At 49.0% G+C, this 27274-nt stretch overlaps 1 protein-coding gene across 2 annotated transcripts in view; it reads right to left on the bottom strand.

Moving 5' to 3' along the window:
• ttc6 (tetratricopeptide repeat domain 6) overlaps positions 1-27274 on the bottom strand; it is a 649897-nt gene that overhangs the window by 243536 nt on the left and 379087 nt on the right. For both annotated transcript variants that reach the window (XM_086003340.1, XM_086003341.1), the window contains exon 17: positions 25154-25274. In XM_086003340.1, coding sequence (XP_085859466.1) covers positions 25154-25274 — 121 coding nt within the window. The remainder of the gene's footprint in view (positions 1-25153; positions 25275-27274) is intronic.

The following is a 27274-nucleotide window of genomic DNA, read 5'->3' as shown; positions in this document are numbered from 1 at the left end:
CCCGAGTGTGGCCCTTATCGGTGGTTGCGATCGATGGCCCGGCTGCGCCCCTCACTTCAAAGCGGCCCGGCCCGGCCCTTATCTGCCGATCGCTATCGCCCTGTACCTCTGTCTTCCCCAGCCCTGTCTTCTACTCCGGTTCACAAGCTGATGGAGGCTTCAGGGTCCTAATGCCTGTCGCTTCCAGTGGGGTGGTGTGGTTTGAAACCTCTCTTCAACCGCCGTGGAATAACTGCCGCAGGGTAAGAACCTGACTCGTCGCCAGTGTTAAGTCTGTGAATTATTTAGTTAATTAAGACACAGACTAATGAGTAACAATAAAAACAGGTCTTTACTGGTTGGAGGTAGGGGCTATACTGAATACAAGATTACTGCACAGTGCTTATATACCGGTGTGTTCACCCCCGGTATTACGTCTACAGCAGCCTGAGAAAGTAGTACATCTCTTAAGGTGGAACAGGCTTAAGCTCTCTTAAGGTGGAACAGGTTACATACACAACAGCAATGCTCTCATGTTTTCACAGGGATGAACATATAAAATGGACAGTGAAGGGAAGACTTGTTCTGGGCTATTAAGGAAGTGAAGTTCTTAAAAGCTGCATTGTCAGATTTTCATTGCTGTAATTTAAATTCTTAAAATGCACATTTCATTCTACTTCCATTTTTTGGAAAGAGAAGAGGATCAAAGAAGAAATGTTAGAGCTCAACTGTCTTTATCCACAGAGCTACGTCTACTATATACCTGGGAATATACAAGGAAAACGGTCCCCATAGGCTCTAATTAACTAGCATGGCAGTGACAGGGTTGTGCACATTGCTGGAATCCCAGATAATCTCACTGCATGAACAACACTGCCAGTAGCAGTCCATATCACGATAGCCCTAAACTTTTATGCCGCGGCTCATTCCAAGCTACTACAAGGGTACCAGCAACTTTAGTCAATCCATAGTACAGAGATTCATCAAGCAGCTTATTGTTGTGTTGTTCACCAGGGCAAACACCTTTAGCATTTTTTCCCATGCAAAAGAGGTAGCAGAATGAGATGACATTGTAACTTCTCCACACTGCAAAAAGCTCCAGCGTGTTATTCATGGCATCCATATAGCTCTCTTGGTCCCTACACTCAATCTCATGGTGTCCTGAAACACAGGGAGTTTTATTCCATCAAACCCAGGTGGTCAGTAACCAGCAATGCACGATCTTGCAAGAAAATACAATTTCCCAGCAACAATCATGATTCCTTAATTTTAAGATAATCCATTGGGCATGGGTTTTTAAAGGGGAAGGGAAACTGAAGGATAGCTTCTCGGAGACAAAGACTACTCTCTTCAGCCATGACTTATGACATCTTTCCTTCACATAGGAACACCAGGTGAATGCAGATACAACAAGCTCAAAATTCAGTTCATCAGACCCAAGACATGCCTTCCACCTAGTTCCATAACTATTTTCTCTTGTTAAATTAACTTACATTTGAAAATGGTGCAATATCTTGAGGACAATTGTCACATTTAGCAGTTGTATATCAATCTTGAATTCAATTTGCTATTGACTTACTTTTGTGCATACATAATCACAGTAACTGTACTTACAATGTTATGTACACTGTATGTCAAGTGCTTTTGGAGGTTTCCAACAGACGTGATAAGGCACTGTATAAATACAAGTCTTTCTTTTTCTTTAATATGTGTATACAGATGAACTCCAATTTTCTGAGGCTCCATGGGTGGTAGAACCTTAGTACCAGTGAGCATGGGTCAGTAAATCAGGCCTCCCAATTCTCCGACAAGAGATTATGGGCTGGATTTTGCCAGGCCCTAGGAGGTGGGAATGGAGGCGTGTGGGGTGTTAAAATTGCAAAAGGTGGCGGGCGGGCCCGACCCCGCCTCCATCCCGCCTCCAAGCAATTTTCCCAAATGCGTGGTTTCTGATCCCATCTCCGTCCCACCTCCAAGAGGCGGGATAAGCCCTCAAGGTCCTTAACAACCACTAAATTGCCTCTATAATCCCATTTTGAGAGGCCTTTCCGATTTTAACACGTTTCCCACGTGATTCACGTCTCCTCTGAAACACGACGGTGAAACCTGGTGGGAGCACAATTGGATTGCTGACTATCAGCTACAGCTCCACCATTAAATAGGAGACCTGATCAGTCATCATTTGCAGGTGGCAGGACTTTGTTATCTCAGGTCTGGGGGAACTTTTAGCAGGCATAACCATAGCTGTGGAAGTTTGGAGCCTGACACCCATCTCCAGTGTGACCTCCTGGGAAACTCCTCTCGCCACCTTGACTGAGCGCTTCCTCAACTGAGGTATCTACCAGAAGCATGGGAACCATTTATTTCCTTTCCTCCTGGACATCAGATTCGGACGAAGACCAGCCACGGCAGCAGCAGAACCATGAACAACAGCAGCGGCAACAACAGGAGCGCCAAGCTGCTGCTCACCCACCTGAAGCTGCACAGGCCAGAAGGCGCCAGCCCATGGAAGCCCGTCGGCACAGGAGATACCCCCCAAACACGGTCTACAGACAGAGGATCAGCTACCTCAACATGAGTGAGCAGCAGTGCCAAAGGCGGCTCCAACTTTCGCGAGAGGTAGTGGGTGATATCTGCGCAATGGTGCAGCAAGACCTGGAGCCCAGAGGAGCAGGTGGACACCCCTTACCAGTGGCCATCAAAGTCACCACCGCACTCAACTTTTTTGCTTCAGGCTCATTCCAGGGATCAGCAGCAGACATCAGCGGCATCTCCCAGGCGGCCGCACATACTTGCATCATGCAGGTAACCGATGCCCTCTTTGCCATCGCGCACAACCACATCCATTTCTCCAAGGATCAAGCAAGTGTCACGGCGCGTGCGGTTGGATTAGCTAATCTGGCAGGCTTTCCAAGGGTGCAGGGCGTCGTTGACTGCACACATGTGGCCCTTAATGCACCCCATCGTAATCCAGGTATTTTTGTCAACTGCAAGGGCTTCCACTCCCTCAACGTGCAGCTGATGTGTGACCACAAGAAGGAAATTTTGCATATTTGTGCCAAGTGCCCTGGCAGTTGCCATAACTCCTTCATACTGCACCAGTCTAGTGTGCCTCCACTCTTCAGTCCGCCAGACCAACTTAACGGATGGCTACTTGGAGACAAGGGTTATCCCCTGAAGACGTGGCTAATGACGCCGTTGAGGAGCCCATCCGACGAAGCTGAGGAGAGCTACAACTACAGCCACATTTCCACCAGATCCATAATCGAGCAAACCATCGGCATGCTGAAGATGTGCTTCAGATGCCTGGATAGATCAGGTGGAGCCCTGCAGTACTCAGCAGCCAGGGTCTCCAGAATCGTCGTGGTTTGCTGTGCACTTCACAAAATGGCACAGCATCGTGGCTTGCAGATTCCTGAGGACCAAGTGGCTCCTCACATATCCTCCTCAGATGAGGAGGAGGAGGAGGAGAGCGAAAACGAACATCTTGCAGAGGCCCATCAACCAGCTGCAGCAGTACGCAAGAACATTGCTGCCCGGGATGCAAGGAATGCATTCATCTTGGCCAGATTTGCTTAGCCTAGCCAATCAAGCACTTTTGCCACACAGCATCTTACCAGAGCATCGATAATGGCCAAGAACCAGCGGATTCCTAGCACTCTGACCACTATACTGACAATTGCAAGTAATCCTAAGCCCTCAATGTGGAAGTCCCATTTGCAAAATGATACACACCACAACTGCAACAGTTGCCATTAGAATTTTTATTTACAATAACCAACTTGATGTAATAAAACTCACTACGCACTTGGTTTGAGCATAAAGCAAGGCTTTAATCAACTTGTTTCAGAACATGGAGGTCCAGTTGTACTTCACTAGTTCCTTGTCTTACAAAATGTCCCTGGTAAGCTGGGCCCACGCCCGAGTATTTATACTCCTTGGACGGCGCCACCAGCTGGCCGTCCAGCATTATTTCACAAGTAGTTTCTTGATGAATGATGAGATTTATAACATTCTTCCTGCCTAAAAGATTTGGAAGTCCGATGACTTCCTCTTAGCGGATTAGGCAGACCACGAATAGCCGCAGTCCTTTAGATTTTTGTTTATGGCTAGAAGGCACGTCTCCCCGGACCATGTCTTGGTCCCTGGGCCGCTTGATCCGTACCGGTGGATCGACAGGGCCCGTGTTGCTCGGATCGACCCGAGGGAGGCTGGGGAGATTGTGACTCCGGGTGCAGGTCCCCACAGGCGCAGAACTGGCTTCATCTTGTTGGATAGCCAGGGATTGACTGGCGTCCTGGCCTTGGGTGGCCATCCCATGGGGAGCGCTCGGCTCCCCGAGTGAATCTGGTGGGGCAGCTGGCAGATCTCTCGATATCCCCCGTAGGGCGTCATCTTCGGGGGAGCGCAGAGCGTCGGCATCATCCCCATGGGTGCCTCTATTGGTTTGGTCCATGGAACCGGCCGGACAGGGAGCCAGGTCCCGGAGCGAAACGGTGGACTCCCGACCATCAGGGTACCGCACGTGCGCGTACGTGGGGTTGACGTCCGTGAGTTCTACCTCGTCGTCGAGAGGATCGTTCTTAGATGATCGGACGACTCTTCGGAGCAGCACGGGGCCGGGAGCTGCCAACCATGATGGTAGAGACGTCCCATGGGTGGAGCAACGCTGGAAGCTGAAGAATCGCTCGTGAGGTGTGACATTGGTAGACGTAGCAAGGAGAGACCTGATGGAATGCAACACGTCAGGGAGCATAGTTTCCCACTGCTGGTCTGGTAGGTTGCGTGACCTCAGCGCAAGATGAACAGCATTCCAAATGATAGCGTTGTATCTCTCAACCTGTCCGTTACCGATGGGATGGTACGGTGTCGTTTTACTTGTGGCGATTCCCCGTTGGGAGAGATAACTTTTGAGTTTGCTTGACATAAAGGAGGGGCCCCAATCAGAGTGGATGAAATTGGCCGTACCGCAAAGAGAAAAGACTTGATCAAGGCATTTGATCACTGTGGAAGTAAGCATATCGGGGCAGGGGAAAGCAAAGGGAAAGCACAAATATTCGTCCACCATAGTCAGTAAGTAGGTGTTTTGTGTTGAGGAAGGCAATGGCCCTTTAAAGTCAATGCTGAGTCGCTGCATAGGCTGCATAGCGTGTATGAGCGAGCCATCCGATGGACGGAAGAATTGCAGTTTTAATTCCGCACAAATTCTATAGGAGGAGCACGTTCTTTTCACATCTTCCGTAGAAAATGGGAGATTTTTAGATTGCACAAAGTGCAACATACGGGTAACGCCAGGATGGCATAAGTTAGTATGAAGATCCACCAGAGTTGAAGTTGACATAGAAGAGCAGAATGCCCGCGTGAGGGTATCCGGGGCCACATTCTCTTTGCCGGGTCGATAATGTATGGTGTATCCAAAGGCAGCCAATTCCATCCTCCAAAGTTATATTTTGTTATTCTTGATCTTAGTGCGTTTCCGGTTATCCAGCATAAAGGCCACGGAGCACTGATCGGTTATAAGTGTGAAATGGTGACGAGCGAGAAAATGACTCCATTTACGTACAGCTTCGATGCTGGCCGTAGCCTCCTTCTCAACAGGAGGAATGTGGAGCTCGCTACCCTGCAAAGTTCTGGACAGAAATGCAACGGGTTGACCACCTTGATTCAAGGTAGCAGAGATCGCCACATCCGATGCATCGCGCTCGACCACGAAAGGAAGATTTTCATCAATGGAACGAAGCATGGCCTTTTTCCAGTTGTCGCTTGAGGAGGTTGAAAGCTGAAATAGCCATTGCCTCCAATGGAAATGACTTTGTGTGAAGCAGGGGCTGGATCTTGTCGGAGAAGTGGGGTATCCATTTCGCATAATAGGCGAACATGCCGAGTGTCCGATAGAGAGCCGAGATTCGTAGGGGGAGGGAGCTTCTGAAGCAGACGAAGTCGCTCCGGATCCAGCTTGATGACACTGTTGCCCACCCAGTAGCCAAGGATGTTGACTGATGGTACTGATTTCACAGATTTGGACTCATTTAAGGTTAAGTTGCGACGACGGAGAACGTCAAAAAATTTCTGGAGGTTGGCATCATGCTCCTTCTGGTTATGACCAGCAATGGTGATATTATCCAGATATAGAAAAGTGTCCGTTAAGTTCTCCTGTTTGACTGGGCTATCCATTGCCCGTTGAAAGACGGCCACCCCATTGGTAACCCCAAATGGAAGGCGACAAAACTGGTAAAGCCGACCATTGGCCTCAAAGGCCGTATACTTTTTGTCAGAGTCCTTTAATGGTACTTGATGATATGCGCTCTTTAAATCAAAAGTTGAAAATACCTTGTAGTTGGCAAGGTTATTGACCATGTCATCGATGCGTGGTAGTGGGTAGGCATCCAGGTCGGTATACTGGTTAATAATTTGCGAGTAATCGATGCAAAGACGTTTCTTGTGTTGCTTCAGAGGATTTTTAACAACGACGACTTGAGCCCGCCAGGAAGATGAACATGGCTCAATGATACCGTCAGCTAGAAGGCGAGAGATTTCTGTCTCGATAAAGGATCGATCATCTTGGCTGAAACGTCGTGATTTAGTGACTATGGGCTTACATCGGGGGGAAAGATTGGCAACAAGGAGGGCTTGTCAAGCGAAGCCGCCGAAAGCACACAAAACGGTACTTTGGAAATAGTAAGCTCCGGCTTTGGCCCTCCAAACTCGAAAGTGAGTCGTTTGTGTTGTTTCTGGAAATCCTGTCCCAGGAGCACATCACTGCATCGGTTCTTGAGCACCCCGAGCCGGGTGGAGAAATAAGTGTAGCCATTGAGAATAAGGTCGACAAGACAAAAGCTGGAAGAATTGGTTGTCACTCGCCAGAGCCATTGCAATTTCCCTGTCCGAGGGGTAAATATGCTGTTTTAAGTTACTGACAGCCTGCTCACTAAAGAAGCTGTCAGAGCTGCATGAGTCGATTAGTGCACTCAAAATGTGTCCATTTACCGAAACCTTCGTGGCTGCATGTGACAGACTTTGGGGAAAAACAGCTGTGATGGGAGGAAGGGAAGTTTTACCCTTGACAGCTGTAACCTTAGTAGTGGTTCTTGGGGGAGGAGCAGTTTTATAGATTACAGCTGTAACCTTAGTAGTGGCTCTTGGGGGAGGAGCAGTTTTATAGATAGTAGCTGCAAAACTAACAGGAGCTCTCAAAGGTTGTAATCTCTGGATTACTCCCAGTGCCACGTGCTAGTGAGTATAGGAATAGGAGGATAGAGCAGATGAATGCGTGGCTAAAGAGTTGGTGTAGGGGGGAGGGTTTTACTTTCCTGGATCACTGGGCCTGCTTCTGGGGAAGGTGGGACTTGTACAAGTCGGACGGGTTGCACCTGAACCAGAGCGGGACAAATATCCTTGCGGGGAGGTTTGCTAGCACTGTTGGGGGGGTTTAAACCAACTTGGCAGGGGGATGGGATACAGAGGGGAGCTGAAAGCGGGGGTGATGTGCTGCCAATTATAGAGAAAAAAACAAGTCAGCTTGGTAGACAGGGCAAATATACAAGGGCAAGGCTGGATGGCATCTATTTTAATGCAAGGAGTCTTGCAAATAAGGTGGATGAACTGAAGGTGTTGATAAACACATGGGAGTATGATATTGTTGCTATCACGGAGACATGGTTGAGGGAGGGGCAAGACTGGCAGCTCAATATTCCGGGGTACAGAATCTTCAGGCAAGACAGGGGGGGGTATAAGAGGAGGGGGTGTAGCAATATTAATTAAGGAGTCAATTACTGCAGTAAGGAGGGATGACATATTAGCAGGTTCCTCTAATGAGGCCATATGGGTGGAGCTTAAAAACAAGAAGGGGGCAAGCACTTTGCTGGGCGTGTACTATAGGCCTCCAAACAGTCAGGGGGAGATAGAGGAACAGATATGTAGGCAAATCTCAGAGAAATGTGCAAATAATAGGGTAACAATAATGGGGGATTTCAACTTCCCCAATATTAACTGGGATAGTCAGAGTGTGAAAGGCACAGAGGGTATAGAATTCTTAAAGTGCATCCAGGAGAGCTTTATGAGCCAGCATGTAGAAGGTCCTACAAGAGAGGGGGCGGTACTGGACCTAATCTAGGGAATGTGGCCGGCCAAGTGGAAGAAGTGCTAGTAGGTGAGCACTTTGGTGACAGTAACCATAATATGGTGAGATTTAAGGTGGTCATGGAAAAGGACAGGGATGGACCGGAAATAAAGGTTCTAAATTGGGGGAAGGCCGATTTTAATAGGATAAGGCAGGATCTGGCCAAAATGGACTGGGATCAGCTACTTGTAGGAAAATCCGCATCGGAGCAATGGGAGGCTTTCAGAAGGGAGATTGAGATCATACAATGGCATAGTGGTTAGCACTGTTGCCTCACAGCGCCAGGGACCCGGGTTCAAATATGGCCTCGGGCGACTGTCTGTGTGGAGTTTGCACATTCTCCCTGTGTCTGCGTGGGATTCCTCCGGGTGCTCCGGTTTCCTCCCACAGTCCAAAGATGTGCAGGTTAGGTTGATTTGGCTATGATAAATTGACCCTTAGTGTTAGGGGATTAAATACGTGGAGTTACGGGGATAGGGTGGGATATGTGTCGGTGCAGGCTCAATGGGCCGAAATGGCCTCTATCTGCACTGTGGGGATTCTGTGATTCTGTGAATGGCAACATGTTCCCGTAAAGGTCAAGGGTGGTTCCAAAAACCACAGGGAACCGTGGATGTCAGGGGATATACGAGAATGGATTAGAAAAAAAAGGAGGGCTTTTGGCAGATACAAAAGGCTAAAGACGGAGGAAGCCCTAGAGGAGTACAAAAAGTGCAGGGGGGTACTTAAAAAAGAAATTAGGAGATCAAGGAGGGGCCATGAAATAACACTGGTGAGCAAAATAAAGGAAAATCCTAAGATGTTTTATAAGTATATTAAGGGTAAGAGGATAACTAGGGAAAAAATAGGGCCCATTAGGGACAAAAGTGGCAATCTGTGTGTGGAGCCGGAAGATGTAGGAGGGGTTCTAAATGAATTTTTTGCATCTGTTTTCACTATGGAGAGGGACGATGTAGACATAGAAATAGGGCGGGGGGACTGTGATATGCTCGAACACATTAACATCGAGAGGGAGGAGGTATTGGCGGTTTTAGCAGGCCTAAAAATAGATAAATCCCCAGGCCCGGACGAAATGTATCCCAGGCTGCTGTGTGAGGCAAAGGAAGAGATTGCGGGGGCTCTAACACACATATTCAGAACCTCTCTGGCCACAGGGGATGTGCCAGAGGACTGGAGAACCGCTAATGTAGTTCCATTATTCAAGAAGGGGAGTAGGGAAAAACCGGGGAACTACAGGCCAGTGAGCCTAACATCAGTGGTGGGAAAATTATTGGAAAAAATTCTGAGGGACAAAATCAGTCTCCACTTGGAGAGGCAAGGATTAATCAGGGATAGTCAACATGGCTTTGTCAAGGGAAGATCATGTCTGACTAATTTGATTGAATTTTTTGAGGGGGTGACTAGGTGTGTGGATGAGGGTAACGCAGTGGATGTGGTATACATGGATTTCAGTAAGGCCTTCGATAAAGTCCCGCACAGGAAACTGGTCAAGAAGGTAAGAGCCCATGGAATCCAGGGTGCCTTGGCACGTTGGATACAAAACTGGCTTAGTGGCAGAAGGCAGAGGGTGATGGTCGAAGGTTGTTTTTGTGACTGGAAGCCTGTGGCCAGTGGGGTACCACAGGGATCGGTGCTGGGTCCCTTGCTGTTTGTGATCTATATTAATGACTTGGATATGAAGGTAAAAGGTATGATCAGTAAGTTCGCGGATGATACAAAAATTGGTAGGGTGGTAAATAGCGAGGAGGGTAGTCTCAGTCTGCAGGACGATATCGATGGATTGGTCAGATGGGCTGAACAGTGGCAAATGGAATTTAACCCGGAAAAGTGCGAGGTGATGCACTTTGGGGGGACTAACAAGGCAAGGGAATACACAATGAATGGTAAGACCCTAGGCAAGACGGACGGTCAGAGGGATCTGGGTGTGCAAGTACACAGATCCCTGAAGGCGGCGGAACAGGTGGATAAGGTGGTAAAAAAGGCATATGGGATACTTGCCTTCATTAGCCGAGGCATAGAATATAAGAGCAAGGAGGTTATGATGGAGCTGTATAAAACACTGGTTAGGCCACAGCTGGAATACTGTGTGCAGTTCTGGTCGCCACACTACAGGAAGGATGTGATAGCTTTGGAGAGGGTGCAGAGGAGATTCACCAGGATGCTACCAGGGCTGGAACGCTTCAGCTATGAAGAGAGACTGGGCAGATTGGGTTTGTTTTCCTTGGAGCAGAGGAGGCTGAGGGGGGACATGATTGAGGTGTACAAAATTATGAGGGGCATAGATAGGATGGATACTAAGGAGCTTTTTCCCTTAGTAGAAGGGTCAATAACTAGGGGGCACAGATTCAAGGTAAAGGGCAGGAGGTTTAGAGGGGATTTGAGAAAGAACTTTTTCACCCAGAGGGTGGTTGGAGTCTGGAACTCACTGCCCGGAAGGGTTGTGGAGGCTGGAACCCTCACAACATTCAAGACGCATTTGGATGAGCACTTGAAATGCCATAGCATACAAGGCTACGGACCAAATGCTGGAATATGGGATTAGATTAGACAGGGCGTGATGGCCGGCGCGGACACGATGGGCCGAAGGGCCTCTATCCATGCTGTATAACTCTATGACTCTATGACTCTCGATCGATATACCTTAGAAAAGTGGCCTTTCTTACTAACAGCAGCTCTTGACTGGCATACCTTAGAAAAGTGACCTTTCTTGCTGCAAGGATTGCAGGTCGCGTTAAGAGCAGGACAAAATTTCCTATAATGGAACGCACCTCCACAAAAGAAACACTTCCTTCCAGATTGCCAAGATGCCATTAGGGCGGGGTTGTCATCAGTGTAGGTTTCTAGGGTAGGGTTGTCATCAGCTAGGTTGGAGTCATCATCCGTGAGGGCTTCCGCCCGAGGCCTATTGAAAGAGTCACTAAAAGTGATAGCAGCAGCCCGTGCACATGGTGAAAGATAGGTGTCTGCATTCCTCTTTGCTAAGTCCAGAGAACATGCCTGGTCATAGGCAGCCTGTAACTTGAGGGTTTTATTCTCCAACAGACGCTGACGTATGAAGGGAGACGCAATCCCATTAATAAAGGAATCACGAATTAACTCCTCCTGGTACTGCTCAGCTGTAACAGCTTTAAGATTACAATCCTTGCTGAGCCTGCGAAGTTTCTGAAGGAATTCGTCAAGTGATTCCCCGGGTTGTTGTCGAGTTGTGGCCAATAGACGCCGAGCAAAAATTTCATTTGGGGACTTGACATATAGCTGCTGTAGTATTTAGATGGCGGCATCATAGTCTACACAGTCTTCGATATAATCAAACACATGAGGGGATACATAATTAGCAAGCATTCGTAACTTGTTAGGAACATTCTCACCACACTCCTCAAGGAAGTTGCTGAAGGTACGATACCAGTGTTTCCATACCTTAGCGGCTGTAAGTGAATTCGGGTCCAGGTCGAGCCGGGCGGGTCTGAGTAGTTTCTCCATGATGGATCGATTACTTGTCTGAGTTCCCTTCTACGGTTCGAGTCGTAGCTGGCTATTCCCGAATCACCGAAAGCGTGGAGTCGATATCAAGTTGATTAAATTGACGTAATAAAACTCACTACGCACTTGGTTTGAGCATAAAGCAAGGCTTTAATCAACTTGTTTCAGAACATGGATCTCTAGTTTGTTGTGTCTGTGGGTTGATAGAGACACTGAAGACAGGAGTTTGGTTCATAGGTGTTTACTAAACAAAGTCTGGAGGGGAACTAACGGATACAACACAATATACAGGCTTATATAGCCCGAGTGGCCATTACCGGCATTACAGTACACATGGGGCTCTTAAAGGCACATACACTACAATTCCTCCCCTTTTAGCTAACCAGTACATAATATTTTAAGTAATTATTAATTACATGTTATAAGAAAAATAATATACACATTGCTGCAGTTAATTAATTATAAGTCAGTCTCTCTGGAGGCTTCCTGACTCGGTCCGGATAACGCCTCGGTGGTGTAGTAGTTTCTGGTGGTGTAGTAGGTTCTTTTGGCAAGGCTGATTCGGCTTGAATGCCAGTGTCGGGTTCATTGGGTTCCAGTATCACCGGATCGGAGGTAGATATGGGTATCTTTACTTCATCGTTAGGCGTATAGAGTTGTGGTGTAGGTTGTCCCTTTTCGGATGACTCTATGATCTGGTCAGCATGGCGCCTTATTATGCTTTCTCCGATGTCCACGGTATACATCAGCGGTCCTAGTCGTGTGCAGATAGTTCCAGGCTGCCATTTCTCGGTACGGTAGTCCCGGGCCAAAACTTGTTGACCTATCTGGAAGGTTCTAGTTGGCCTTTCATTCATGCCTTGAAATTGCCGGTTCTCCACGTCCCTTCTGATGTTGGGCTTGATCAAATCCAGCCGGCATCTTAGGCTTCTATTGAAGAACATCATGGCGGGAGTTTGGTTTGTAACCATATGTGTTGCATTCCTGTATGCGAACAAGAAGTTATCCACCTTGTGCTGAAGTTTTATGTCTTCATTACCCATGGCCTTTATGGCCTTCTTGAAGGTCTGGACAAACCTTTCAGCCAATCCATTGGTGGCGGGATGGTATGGGGCGGACGTGTAGTGCTTAAGCCCATTGTTTTTTAAGAACTTCCTGAATTCTTCGGACACAAATTGCGGTCCATTATCAGAACAGATCTGTTCCGGCGGCCCATTCCTGGCAAATATGGTCCTTAATACTGTGATGGTTTTTTCCGTGGTGGTGGAGGACATCTTTATTACCTCCGGCCACTTGGAGTGTGCATCAACCGCGATTAAGAACATTGAGTCCATAAATGGACCAGCAAAGTCAATGTGTACCCTTTGCCAGGGAGATGAAGGCCACTCCCATGGATGTAGAGGGGCTTGGGGTGGTGCGTTTTGGACCTTCTGGCATCCTAGGCAGCTCTTGGTCATTTCTTCTATGTCTCCATCGATACCTGGCCACCATACAAACGCTCTGGCTAGGTTCTTCATTTTCACTCCACCCAGATGCCCCTCGTGAAGCTCCTTTAGCACTTTATCCTGGAGTTTGGGTGGAATCATCCCTCTGGATCCACACATCAAGGTTCCTCGGCATACTGACAGCTGTTCTCTTCTTTGTGAGAATGCTGGCAACAGTGGTTCGCCATGTGCTGGCCATCCCTTCACCGTTAAGTCGTAGACTCATGAGAGAGTCGGGTCATTTCTCATTTCCTTTTCAATGGCAGAATTTGTTACTGGTAGACATTCCACTATGGTTGAGTGGAACATCTCCACTGGGTCTACTGTAGGTGCCTCTTCTACCGTTGGCAACGGTAGGCGCGATAACCCGTCAGCATTCCCATGCTGTTTTGATCCTTTGTATTCTATGTTGTATTGGTGTGTCCCTAGAAAAAGGGAGCACCTCTGCAGCCTTTGCGCTGTCATAATGGGAACACCCTTTTTAGGGTTGAATATGGAGATGAGGGGTTGATGGTCAGTCAACAAGGTAAATTTTTGTCCGTGTAGGTAATGGTTGAATTTCTTCACTCCCCATACCAGGCTGAGTGCTTCCCTGTCGATTTGGGCATAGTTACGCTCAGCTGAGTTCAATGAGCGTGACGCAAAAGCTATTGGCCGTTCCGAGCCATCAGGGAATTTATGCAATAATACTGCTCCTATGCCGTAAGGGGATGCATCGCACGCCAGTCTGATTGGCAGTGATGGGTTGTAATGAGCCAAAACTTCTTTGGACGTGATTAAGTCTTTGCATTTATGGAAGGCACGTTTACAGTCTTCGTTCCATTTCCAAATTACTCCTGTTTGTAGCAGTTCATTAAGAGGGTGTAGAAGAGTTGATAAGTTCGGTAAAAATTTATGATAGTAATTTATTAATCCCAGGAACGACCTTAATTGTGAAAGATTTTCAGGTGCTGGGGCTTTTATGACCGCTTCAATTTTTTCAGGTGACTTATGCAACCCTTCCTTATTAATTATGTGGCCACAATATGATATTTGATTTCGGAAAAATTCGCACTTGGGGCGATTTGCTCGTAGGCCCCGTTCTCTCAGCCTAGTGAGCACCTGCTCCAAATTGGCAAGGTGCTCGTTGTCATTTTCTCCTGTTACAAGGATGTCGTCCAGGTAGCATTGAGTCCCCAGAATCCCTTGGAGGACTTGCTCCATAGCTCTTTGCCAGATAGCTGGAGCGGATGCTACTCCGAAAACCAGTCGATTGTAGTGGTACAGACTTTTGTGTGTATTTATCGTGAGATATTTTTTAGAGGCCTCTTCAACCTCCATCTGTAGATATGCCTGTGCCAAGTCAATTTTGGTGAAACGTTTCCCTCTGGATAGTGAGGCGAAAATATCTTCTATCCTCGGAAGAGGATACTGTACCGTGTGAAGGACCGGGTTTACCATCACCTTGAAGTCTCCACAGATGCGAATTTTTCTCTGTTCTTCAGATTTATCATTATTCAATGCTTTCTTCATGACTGGAACGATGGGTGTTGCACACTCGCTCCAATCTATTTTGGATAATACGCCTGCATTTTCCAAATTCTCCAGCTCTGCCTCGACTGCTGGACGAATTGCGCATGGCACCGGTCTTGCTTTAAAAAACTTGGGAATTGCTGCATCTTCCACTTTTATTGAGGCGGTGATGCCTTTCAAGGTTCCTAGTTTCTCTTGAAACACTTCTTTGGCGTTGGCCAAGATGTATTTTAATTGTTCAGGTATGGCGTCATCATCGGTTTTTTTCTTACTGGTCACCGTCAGTGCCTGAATGGAGTGCCAGTCTAAACGTATTTTCCTGATCCATTCACGTCCCAACAGCGGTGGGCCACCATCTTGTAGAATGTACAAATACAACTTTTGTATTTCCTTGCCGTTGTATACAACAGGCACCCTTATTTTTCCTTTGGGGTATACTTTCTGCCCCGTATATGTTTTCAAGATAATGGATGTGTCTTTTGAAGGTATATGCGGAAATAGCCGCTCGTAATCCTGTCGATTTATGACGGTCAGAGCTGATCCTGTATCTAGCTCCATTTTAACTGGGGACCCTGCTATCGTGAGGGTAACCCAAATGGTCTGGTAATCATCTTTGGCAAGTACATTATGTAATTTGAGACAGCTTAGTCTCTTGTTTTCGGAGTCGCTATCGCTCTTTTGGTCTTCGGAGCTACTCTCCGTCATCATTTGTGCCTTTCTGTACTTTTCTTTATTGATTTGTTTTTCCTGTCTGTGGATTTATTTTGTCCAGATCGGCATACCCGTGCAATGTGTCCAATCTTTCCGCATTGCCTGCATGCTTTGTCCTTGAACCAGCAGTCCCTCTGGTCATGGGTGAATCTGCCGCTGCGATAACATCTCTCAAAACCCTGTGTCATTTCATGGGTGCCGAAGTCCTGTGTCTTTTGTTGTATTTCTGCAGCTCCTCTTGCGGCTGCTTCGTATGATACAGCCATACTGAAAGCCTTGTCCAGTGTTAAATCTTTTTCAGAAAGCAGCCTTTTCTGTGTTCCTTTACTTAAGAGACTTCAGACGAATTTGTCTCGAAGATAATCTGCTAGTCCTGCCCCGAATTGGCAGTGTTTTGATAGCTTTCTTAATTCAGTGAGGTAATCAGCGTTACTTTCATTCTTGTGTTGATTTCTCTTGAAAAATTTGAATCGTTCCGCTGTCAGCAGCGGTGTTGGGTTTAAGTGCTCCTGTAGGGTATCAACAATTTCTTTAAAATTCTTGTCATTTGGTTTGGCTGGAGTGATTAAATTTTGTAACAGCCCGTATGTCTTTGCGCCCATTAGATTTAGCAGTACTGAAGCTTTTTTTTCATCTTCTATTCCATTTGCAGTGCAATATACCTCCACTCTTTCCACATATGTGGTCCAATCCTCTATCTCGTTATCAAAAGCATCAATATTGCCAGACTTAGGCATCTTAGAAAAGATATGGCGCTTCCCGCGCTTTTCTTTCTTTTCTGCAGAAAAGATATGGCGTTTCCCACCGCTGCTGCCGATGACAACACTGTTTCCCGCGGTTTCCCTTCTTTTTTTATTTATTTATTTATTTACAGTTGGAGACTCGTTCCCGCCAGACTTTCTCTCTAGGTCTGAACGCTGACCTGCTTGCAGCGCCGGCCGTCTCCCGAGTGCTCCCTCCCCGTCTGTTACTGCTTGCCTCCGATTTTGCTGCTTGTCCCAGCTGTAGAGCCAGCCGCTGGAGCCCCAGCCTGACGCCCAGGAAGGATTAGCGCAGTACCTGTCACCAGCTTGGCCAGCTGGTGAAACCACAGCTTCTTTCACTTTCTTGATTCTTCTGGACGCCAGAGGAATCGATGTCCTTGAGGTGCTGCCGAATTGCAGGTAAGTCCGTTTCCACTTCGTCACCACTGTTGTGTCTGTGTGTTGATAGAGACACTGAAGACAGGAGTTTGGTTCATAGGTGTTTACTAAACAAAGTCTGGAGGGGAACTAACGGATACAACACAATATACAGGCTTATATAGCCCGAGTGGCCATTACCGGCATTACAGTACACATGGGGCTCTTAAAGGCACATACACTACATAGTTGTACTTCACTAGTTCCTTGTCTTACAAAATGTCCCTGGCAAGCTGGGCCCACGCATGAGTATTTATACTCCTTGGACGGCGCCACCAGCTGGCCGTCCAGCATTATTTCACGAGTAGTTTCTTGATGAATGATGAGATTTATAATACAACTGATGGCTTTTTAAAAATAAACACATTTCACCCAAGTGACTACCCTTCTGACTATTTGTGCAGTATCTTTCTCTTACGCGTGCTCCTATGTGGTGCTTCCCCTGTGGCTTCAGCAGATGTGGATGCCCCGGCTCACTTTCTTGCTGCTCCTGTTTAGACACCTTTGGTGGGCGTCCTCTGGGGTGGTGAACCTGTGAGGGCTCGGCAACAGTCTGCTGCTCCTGCGGCTGTGCAGGGGTTGAGAAGCCGATCTCAATTGGGTGGGACTCTGGTGGGGCTCTGACCGAGGACTTGGCAGTGGCATGGAAGTGTGAGTGCTTGGAGAGGAGCTCCCACTTCCTTGTTCTCTGCCACCAACATCCCTCTCATGGGTCAGGTCCACCTCAGTGCTTGCAAGTGGCTTGAGAGCACCTTGCTACACATCAGGGGGGCCATGGGGACTCGTATCTGCACTGGCAGTCCTATTCAGAAGGATTTCCATGAAGGTCTGGTTTCTCTGTTCAATAGCTGACCATCGCTCCGCCAGAGATGTCAGTCTATTCTGAACACTCACCATGTTTTCTACACTCGGGCGACTTAGCTCCTCCATGGCCGTAGCCATCCTCTCGTCTACTGTAGCCATCCTTTCCACGGAGGTTGCCATCTTTCTGTGGTGCTGCGTTCATGCGCCAATGACTCCACAAAGGCTCTGCTCATGTTCACGATGAACTCCTCCATTCGCTCCACACTTGCAGCGACCCTGGAGACAAAACCTGCCAGAGACTCCTGCACCTGTTCCTGGAGATCCAGCACCGCTGTTCTGGATGGAACCAGAGGCAGAGGGTTGACATGCAGCTGAGCCGAGCTGGGAGAGTCCTGCGCCCTCCGACTAGGACTCTCCACTGCTGTCCCTGTCTCCACAATCTGCTGATGCTCACTTGTGAGCTGTGATACACCAGGTGACAACACTACTCTGTCTCGCGATGGTCCCACCGAGGTGTGTGTCTGCGCTGGTGCTGGGTTGGCTGAATTCTGCTGACGCTGCGCCCTCAGCGGTTGCAGCTTCCTCCGAGGAGTTTGGAGGCTCAGGCTGTTCCTCCTGGATAGTGGGGATGGGTGCTTGCACTGGTCCTGTGGGGGAGTAAAGGAAAAAGTCATAGATGTGAGGCCAAGGTTACATACACATTGCATATTGCAGACGATCATAAGTCCATCTGTTAGAGCTTCAGAATCATTATCAGTGACTCATGCAATGTCAATGAGAGAGATGAAAAACTATACTGTCACCAGCTTTCTCTGATGCACCCGTCTGTCCGTCCCCCACTTGCGCATCGTCCTCGAGTCCCATGATCTCCAGGACCGCCTCCTCCCAAGGGGTGAGGTAGGCTACTGAGGGTGGCCCTCCTCCTGTCCTCGCTCTTTCCCTCTTATTGTGAGCTCTCTTTTCCTGCAATGAGGGAGACAAGTGGAGTTTGAGTGAGAATGAAGGAGTGAGTGTTGAGAATCCATAGCATAGATGCTTAGAAGGAGACAAAGATGGAGTGATTTGGCAAGACCAAGGGCCCTCCCTGTGTTTTCTAAGTTGTTTTCATAGCATCACAGTGATAGGGAGTGTGAGGGCTGCATAGTCGAATAGTTAGGTGAATGTGACCATAGAGAAAGAGGGAATGGGTAAGGGTGCAGGGATGTCAGTGTCAAGTGGGATGTGGAGGAAGAGTTTGCTAAAGCTGAGTGCTGGTGAGGAGAGGCAATGGGGATCAGATTGAGGGTGATGGCAAAGTCATACTTTTCCAGTGCGCAGAAGGTCATGAAACCTCTTCCTGCACTGAAGCCAGGTTCTGCAGATCATCGACAACGAGTTGACCTCCTGGGCCACCTGGATCCACACAGCCTTCGTCTGCTGGGGAGGCTTCTTCATCCCTGAAGAAGGGAAGAGCACCTCCTTACTAGCTCTTGCTCCCTCCACCAAAGCTTGCAGGGTGACATCATCAATCTGGGAGCAGACTTAGGTCTCCCGCTGCTCATTCTGCCTCCAGGTCCCTCTCACTGCAAAGGCCAAAAGGTTGGCAGTCTGCAGAAGAAGCAAGGCTTCTTGCAGACCTTAAATGCAGCAGTAATGATGACGTCATCGGAGGCGAGTTTCAGACTGAAAAAACTAATTGGGCCATGGGTTCCCACACGCTGGAACTCAATTGCCCAATTATGTGAAAATCACATCAATCTCCCACATCGATTTGGAATCGGTGGATAACACAAAAAGCGGATGACACGACCCCAGCCCGACCCAATGACAAAATCCAGCCCTTTGAGTGGAATAAACAGACATTGCTGCAGGCACACGTAACCCACATTACCTATGGTAATTATGCAAATCGGGTCCCATGTATGTTTGTGTCGGCCATGGCTCAGTTGGTAGCACCTTCGCCTCTGAGTCAGAAGGTTGTGGGTTCAATTCCCACTCCAGAGACATGAGCACAAAAATCTAGGCTGACACTTCAGTACAGTGCTGAGGGAGCCCTGCACTGTTGGAGGTGCCATCTTTCAGATGAGACGTTAAACCGAGGCCCCGTCTGCCCTCTCAGGTGGACGTAAAAGATCCTATGGCACTATTTCGAAGAAAAGCAGGGGAGTTATCCCCAGTGTCCTAGCCAAAATTTATCCCTCAATCAACATCACTAAAACAGATTATCTGGTCATTATCACATTGCTGTTTGTGGGAGCTTGCTGTGCACAAATTGGTTGCCGCGTTTCCTACATTACAACACTTCACTTGAAAAAGTACTTCATTGGTTGTAAAGCGCTTTGGGACGTCCGGTGGTCGTGAAAGCTGCTCTATAAATGCAAGTCTTTCTTTTTTCATGCCATATTTCACCCAAGATCCACCCACAGCACATAGCTGACCCATGGGTGCATCAAGGATCAAAGGGCCTGACCTGTTCAAGTGTACTTCTTAAAGATAGGTTAACATTGAACAGTTGTTATCAAGAGTATTGTGGCGGAGCCACTGAGTGACTCTGGGCAACTGTACATAATTCCCTTTAACGATGTTCTAACACCAGCCTAAGCCTGTACCATTGTGTTAGACATTACTTCGTTTTGTATATAGTGTTTGTATGCACGGGGCGTGGCCTCTTTAAGAGCACGGGAAAACGCGGGCAAACGCGATGACGTCATGTCGCAAACCACCTGACTGCCCAGGCAGTCCTCGTGGAAGCTCCATCTCCATTTCGTGGTTCTCCTGTATCGATCTCATCAAAACTGTTTGAACTCGTTTAGTTTTACATTAAAGACCTGTTTGATTTGATCTCCTGAGTCGACCTCAGTTATTAGTTAGGAATTCGTCAATTCCTACATTGGTGACCCCGTCTTTTGTGAACGTTTTTTGCAAAAAGGACACAGCATGGAGGCCAACGCCGTTTCGCTGAAGCTACTGCAGTTCTGGGAGCAGGAAGCGACCTCGTGGTTCATTCAGGTCGAGGCCCAATTCGCCCTGAGGGACATCGCTGCGGATCAGACCAAATATCTCTATGTGGTCTCCGCCCTCGATGGCTCTACCGCCTCGCGGATCGTCAGCCTCCTCGAGAACCCTCCAACGGAGCGCAAGTATGAAACCCTCAAGGCGTGGTTGCTGCAAATTTTCGGGCTCACTAAGGCGGAGCGCGCCCATCGATTGCTCGCTATGCCCGGGCTCGGGGACTCCAAGCCTTCAGAGTTAATGAGCCAAATGCTCACACTCCTTGGCTCCGAACCGGAGTGCTTCCTATTCCGGGAAATATTCCTCAGCCAGCTACTGGAGCAGGTGCAAGCCGCCCTGGCCAGATCCGAAGTTGAGGACTGCACAGCACTCGCGGCAGAGGTGGACAAAATTTTCGCGGTTACTCAGCTTAACTGCGCCGCCATGAAGCGCCCATCCCCCACAGACGCCGCCCCAGCTCGTCAGCCTGCTGGGCTGTGTTGCTACCACGCGCAGTTCGGCGCGAAAGCGAGACGTTGCCGCCCTCCCTGCAGCTTCCCCCAAAAACAAAAACAACTGCGACCACCGAGGAACGGGTCTAACAGGCGCCCCGCGGCCGCGATGGCGATCGGCAACGCAGGCAAGTTGCTGTTTATCACCGATACTCTCTCCGGTCGTCGTTGTCTGTGCGACACCGGAGCGCAGTGCAGCATATTACCCGCGTCCGCCCTCAATGTGCAGACCGGGATTCACGGCCTCGCCCTCGAAGCGGCCAATGGCGGAGCAATTCGGACCTTCGGCAGACAGCGGGTGCAGTTGTGTTTTGGGGGCCAACGCTTTTACTGGGACTTTGTTACGGCCAAGGTTTCGCAACCCATTCTCGGCGCGGATTTCCTGTGCGCCAACAATCTCCTGGTCGACGTGCGGAACCGGCGGTTGGTCAACGCGGCAACTTTTCATTCTATCCCTTGTTACCACAGTAACACTACGTCACGCACCGTCGCCTGTGCTTTTCCGACTCCGGATGAGTTCGCTCGCCTGCTAGGCGAATTCCCCGACCTGAGCAGACACACATTCTCCTCCACAGCCACGAAACACGGTGTGGAACACCACATCGCCACCAACGGCACCCCCCCCCAGTCTACGCGCGGGCCCGGCGCCTGGAACCTGGCGGTCGCAAAAGCGGAGTTCGTGACCATGGAACGATTAGGGATTATTCGTCGGTCGAATAGTCCCTGGTCTTCACCCCTCCACCTCGTCCCGAAGCCTGGCGGTGGATGGCGGCCATGCGGCGACTATCGACGCCTAAACGATGCCACCACTCCTGATCGGTACCCGATCCCCCACATCCAGGATTTCTCCGCCCATTTGGCAGGGAACACTGTCTTCGCGAAAGTCGACCTCATCCAGGGCTACCACCAGGTCCCCGTTCATCCCCAAGACGTCCAGAAGACCGCAGTCATCACCCCATTCGGCCTTTTCGAGTTTTTAAGAATGCCGTTTGGGTTGAAGAACGCCGCCCAGGCTTTCCAACACCTGATGGACTCTGTGCTGCGGGACCTCAAGTTCCTTTTTGTCTACCTGGACGATATTCTCATTGCCAGTCCCAATAAAGAAGAACACATCTGTCACCTACGCACCCTCTTTCGACGTCTCAGCCAACATGGCCTGATTATCAACCCGGCCAAGTGTCAGTTTGGCCTGCAACAAATTGATTTCCTGGGGCATCGCATCACTTCAGAGGGAGCGGTTCCTTTACAAGCGAAGGTAGAGGCGGTGACATCCATTCCACGCCCGCAAACCATTAGGGCCCTGCAGGAATTCCTAGGCATGGTAAACTTTTACCACCGTTTTGTGCCTAAGGCAGCACTACTCATGCAGCCCCTGTACGAAGCCCTCAAGGGCAAGACTGGCAAATATAAGGTAGACCGGACGGATGACATGGCCCGGGCGTTCGCTGACACCAAAAGCGCCTTGGCCAATGCGACTATGCTGGCACACCCACTGCCAGGAGCCACCGACGCGTCAGATTACGCAATCGGCGCCGTGCAAGAGCAGTGGGTGAACGGTACGTGGCAGCCATTGGCATTCTTCAGCCGTCAACTACGGCGGAACGAGAGAGCGTATAGCACTTTCGACCGGGAGTTGCTCGCTCTTTTTCTGGCCATCCGCCATTTTCGCTTCCTCCTCGAAGGACGTCCCTTCACCGCCTTCGTGGACCATAAACCGCTCACCTTCGCCATGGCCAAGACTGCTGAACCGTGGTCATCCCGACAGCAACGTCAACTGACCTATATATCCGAGTTCACCACGGATATACAGCACGTGGCCGGTAAGGACAACCTGGTGGCCGACTGCCTCTCCCGCGCGACTGTCAATACGGTTCATTTAGGCATCGATTACACCCTCATGGCAGCGGATCAAGCCTCGGACCCAGAAGTCCAAGCCTACAGAACCACCATCACTGGCCTCCAGTTGGCCGACGTCAAGCTCCATGCGGCAGGTACCACGCTCTTGTGTGACATCTCCGTACGGGACCCTCGCCCTGTCGTACCGGCCGGCTGGCACCACAAAGTGTTCGATGCCATACATGGGTTGTCACACCCAGGAATGAAGGCCTCCCAGAAGCTGATGTCAGCGAAATTCGTATGGCACAGCATGCACAAGGATGTCCGCGACTGGACCAACACCTGCGTGGTCTGCCAAAAGGCCAAAGTGCAGCGTCACATCAAAGCTCCGTTGGCCACCTTCACAGTGCCGGAGCGACGGTTTGACCATGTCAATGTGGACCTGGTGGGTCCACTCCCACCCTCCCATGGTTTTTCACACATCCTGACCATGGTTGACCGCACCACCAGATGGCCAGAGGCGGTTCCCCTATCGTCCACTACTTCGGCGGACGTGGCCAGGGCGTTCATTTCCACCTGGGTCACCCGGTTCGGAGTGCCCGCTGATATTTCTTCAGACAGGGGACCACAGTTTTCCTCCAAACTCTGGAATGCAGTGGCCCAAGGACTCGGTGTCAAATTACACCGCACCACAACCTACCACCCACAGGCGAATGGTCTCTGTGAACGTTTCCACCGGTCGCTGAAAGCCGCCCTGAGGGCCAGCCTCCAGGACGCTGGATGGGCAGACAAGCTACCGTGGGTCCTGTTGGGCCTTTGCACAGCCCCCAAAGAAGACCTTCACTCTTCATCCGCGGAGCTGGTGTACGGACAACCGTTGCGAGTCCCAGGAGATTTCCTACCAGAATCGACGAAGCCTTGGTCCACGTCTGACCAGCTTACTAGTCACCGGGAGGCGGCCAGATGTTTCGCGCCGGTGCCCACTTCGCACCACGGGCTGCAGAGTTCGCACGTTCCAACGGGGCTTCACAAGGCAGAATACGTCTTTATCTGCCACGATGCTCACAGGAATCCACTCAAGGCCCCATATACTGGTCCCTTCCGCGTGTTGGAGGCAGGGGACAAAACCTTCACCGTAGATGTCGGTGGTAAGCCAGACCACATTTCAGTCGAACGATTGAAGCCGGCACATCTGGACCTCAACCGCCCCGTCGAGACAGCACTCCCGCCGAGACGAGGTCGGCCACCCATCGCCGTTCCGGCAGACCAAGCGCAACCGCCTGCCAGACCGCCAGCCGCCCAGCAGCCTCCACCTCAGGAGTACAGGAGTCGTTCCGACAGGCTCATCAGACCCCCTCACCATTTGACTTTGTCTGTTAAAGCGAATTCTGGGGGGGCGCATGTGGCGGAGCCACTGAATGACTCTGGGCAACTGTACATAATTCCCTTTAACGATGTTCTAACACCAGTCTAAGCCTGTACCATTGTGTTAGACATTACTTCATTTTGTATATAGTGTTTGTATGCATGGGGCGTGGCCCCTTTAAGAGCATGGGAAAACGCGATGACATCATGTCGCAAACCACGTGACTGCCCAGGCAGTCCTCATGGAAGCTCCATCTTGTTAAGACCTGTTTCGTGGTTCTCCTGTATCGATCTCATCAAAACTGTTTGAACTCGTTTAGTTTTACATTAAAGACCTGTTTGATTTGATCTCCTGAGTCGACCTCAGTTATTAGTTAGGAATTCGTCAATTCCTACAGTATTTTATTTTGTGTTTTCTGTTAAATTGTGCACCATGCATTAGTTGGTTTTGCTGAACAGTCTTTGCTTTGTTGTTCTTGGTTGTTGTTGTCATGTAAGTAGCAACATACCAAGCAGTGAAGAGGGAAACTTTTTATGGAGTTCCATTAGCATGTGTAATTCAGATGAGTAAAACGTGTCCATGTGGGGTGCAACAAATGCAGAAGCAATAACGGAGGTGCTTTGTCTGCACCACTCCCTCCCCCAGGATCTGCCACATCTACCTGAGGAAATCGTCTACCTCCACTTCAAAAGGGTGGTTATCACACATCTGCAGACATCTGGAACAGAAACAACTCTTGCCGTAAGAAAGAATGTTACCAAAGCATGGAGCTCTTGTGTTATGATCCTTCACATTCATCACTGAGGCCATCTGGCATGTCAGGCAGCCCACAGTGCACACCTGTACCAAGCAAGTGACAAATACTAGGTTTACAAAGGGCAACACCTTCATTTTCCTGTGTAAAGAAGGCATGAGCAGGACAAAGCATAGTGCTTTCACTTGGTGACAGGGTTCCCTTGTATGTAGCGCATTGTAGATAGCAGCCACATTTGCATCATGGCGCTTTATATAAACCCCATGGCCTATATGAACAGAAAGAATCCACACTCAATTAATGTTCAAATGGTATCTGGCCACCTAAGCATCATTATGCATATTAATTATTGTCATTCAGGAAGCAACCATGATGCTTTCATATTTTTCTTTTCTGGTGAAATCAGCAAACTGATTAACAATGAAAGAAGATGCAGACACTGTACCTGTCAAGCTTGAGTACATTTTCAAAGTCCCATATTGCTGCATGCCACTGGCTGAGTTCAGTGTACAAAACTCCACGATGCAAAATTGAATCCAAATTCTCAACCTCATCATTAATAAGCACTGTAAAGAAAAGTAGATAACTTTGTTACTAAATCTGTATTATCTACTATATTAAAAGAAAAGTATAGCTTGTTTATTGGACATCAATAGACTTTTATTTCCAAGATTTCTAAAAAGGCAGCGAGACATATGGGGGCCAAAAATTTGAGGGGAGACAAGCATGCGCACCCGATCCCCTTCTGCGCAGGAGCACTGCATACCGGAGCCAAGCATACGCAGTACCCAACCATCGGCCACGCTTTCCTTGGCTCCGTGCAGAGAAGGTCAGGGGATCCAGTGGCCGGGAGGAGGGGAGCGAGCTGATCGAAAGAGGAGGGGGAGAGGATCAAAGGGAGAGAGAGAGGATGGAACAGGGGAGGAGATCGAAGCGGGGGAGAGGATCAAATGGGGGAGAGGATCAAACGGGGGAGAGAGAATTTCAGAGGGGGAGAGAGACAGGATCGAAGGGAGAGAGGATCGAAGGGAGAGAGGATCGAAGGGAGAGAGGATCGAAGGGGGAAAGAGAGAGGATTGGAGGGGGAGAGGTGAGGAGCTTGGTGAGGAAGAGGTCAGGAACTCAGGGGAGGGGGGAGAGAAGGTCAGGAACTCGGGGTGGGGGTAAAGAGCACGGAGAGCGCAGTGGGAATGGGGGAAGAACATGATCCAGGTCTAAAGGGGGGGTCGGGTGAGAGCGAGAACGTGATCCGGATGGGATGCCGGATCATGTTCTTCCAATCACACCCCTTTACTCCCGCACCACGTTCCCCCTCTCCTCCCCCTAGACCTGCTTGATTTCCTGGAAAGCTCAGTGCATGTGTGGCAAGTGACATCAATTGACTAGATGAACATAAGAACATAAGAAATAGGAGCAGGAGTAGGCCATTTGGCCCCTTGAGCTTGCTCTGCCATTCAATAAGATCATGGCTAAACTTCTACCTCATCTCCACTTTCCTGCACTATCACCATATCCCTTGATTTCCTTAATATCCAAAAATCTATCCATCTCTGTCTTGAATATACTCAACGACTGAGCCTCCACAGCTCTCTGGGGTAGAGAATTCCAAAGATTCACCACCCTCTGAGTGAAGAAATTTCTCCTCATCTCAGTCCTAAATGTCCGACCCCTTATTCTGAGACTGTGACTCCTGGTTCTAGACTCCCCAGCCAGGGGAAACATCCTCCCTGCATCTACCCTGTCAATCCCCTTCAGAATCTTGTATGTTTCAATGAGATCACCTTTCATTCTTCTAAACTCCAGAGAGTATAGGCCCATTCTACACAATCTCTCATCATAGGATAGCCCTCTCACCCCATGTGGAGAAATGTGAAGTTATCCACTTTGGTAGGAAAAATAGAAAAGCAGAGTATTTTTTAAATGGTGAGAGACTGGGAAATGTTGGTGTTCAGAGAGACCTGGGTGTCCTTGTACACAAATCACTGAAAGTTAGCATGCAGGTACAGCAAGCAATTAGGAAAGCAAATGGTATGTTGGCCTTTATTACAAGAGGATTACAAGAGGATTTGAGTATAAGAGTGAAGACCTCTTACTGCAATTATATCGGGCCCTGGTGAGACCACACCTGGAATATTGTGTACAGTTTTGGTCTCCTTACCTAAGGAAAGATATACTTGCCGTAGAGGGAGTGCAACAAAGGTTCACCAGACTGATTCCTGGGATGGGGGGGATTGTCCTATAAGAAGTGATTGAGTAGGCTAGGCCTATATTCTCTTGAGTTTAGAAGAATGAGAGGTGATCTCATTGAAACATACAAAATTCTGAGAGGTTGTTCCCCCTGGCTGGAATGTCTAGAACTAGGGGGCATAGTCTCAGGATAAGGGGTAGGCCATTTAAGACTAAGATGAGGAGGAATTTCTTCACTCAGAGGGTTGTGAATCTCTGGAATTCTCTGCCCCAGAGGGCTGTGAATGCTGAGTCTTTGAGTATATTCAAGGCTGAGATAGATAGATTTTTGGACTCATGGGGAATCAAGGGATATGGAGGTCGGGCAGGAAAGTGAAGT

This window comes from Somniosus microcephalus, chromosome 12, assembly GCF_052327205.1.
Source record: "Somniosus microcephalus isolate GS21.2 chromosome 12, FLI_Smic_1.0, whole genome shotgun sequence".
Lineage (NCBI taxonomy): Eukaryota > Metazoa > Chordata > Chondrichthyes > Squaliformes > Somniosidae > Somniosus > Somniosus microcephalus.
Note: the sequence above shows the minus strand (reverse complement) of the source record. Positions and strands in the feature narration are given on the sequence as shown.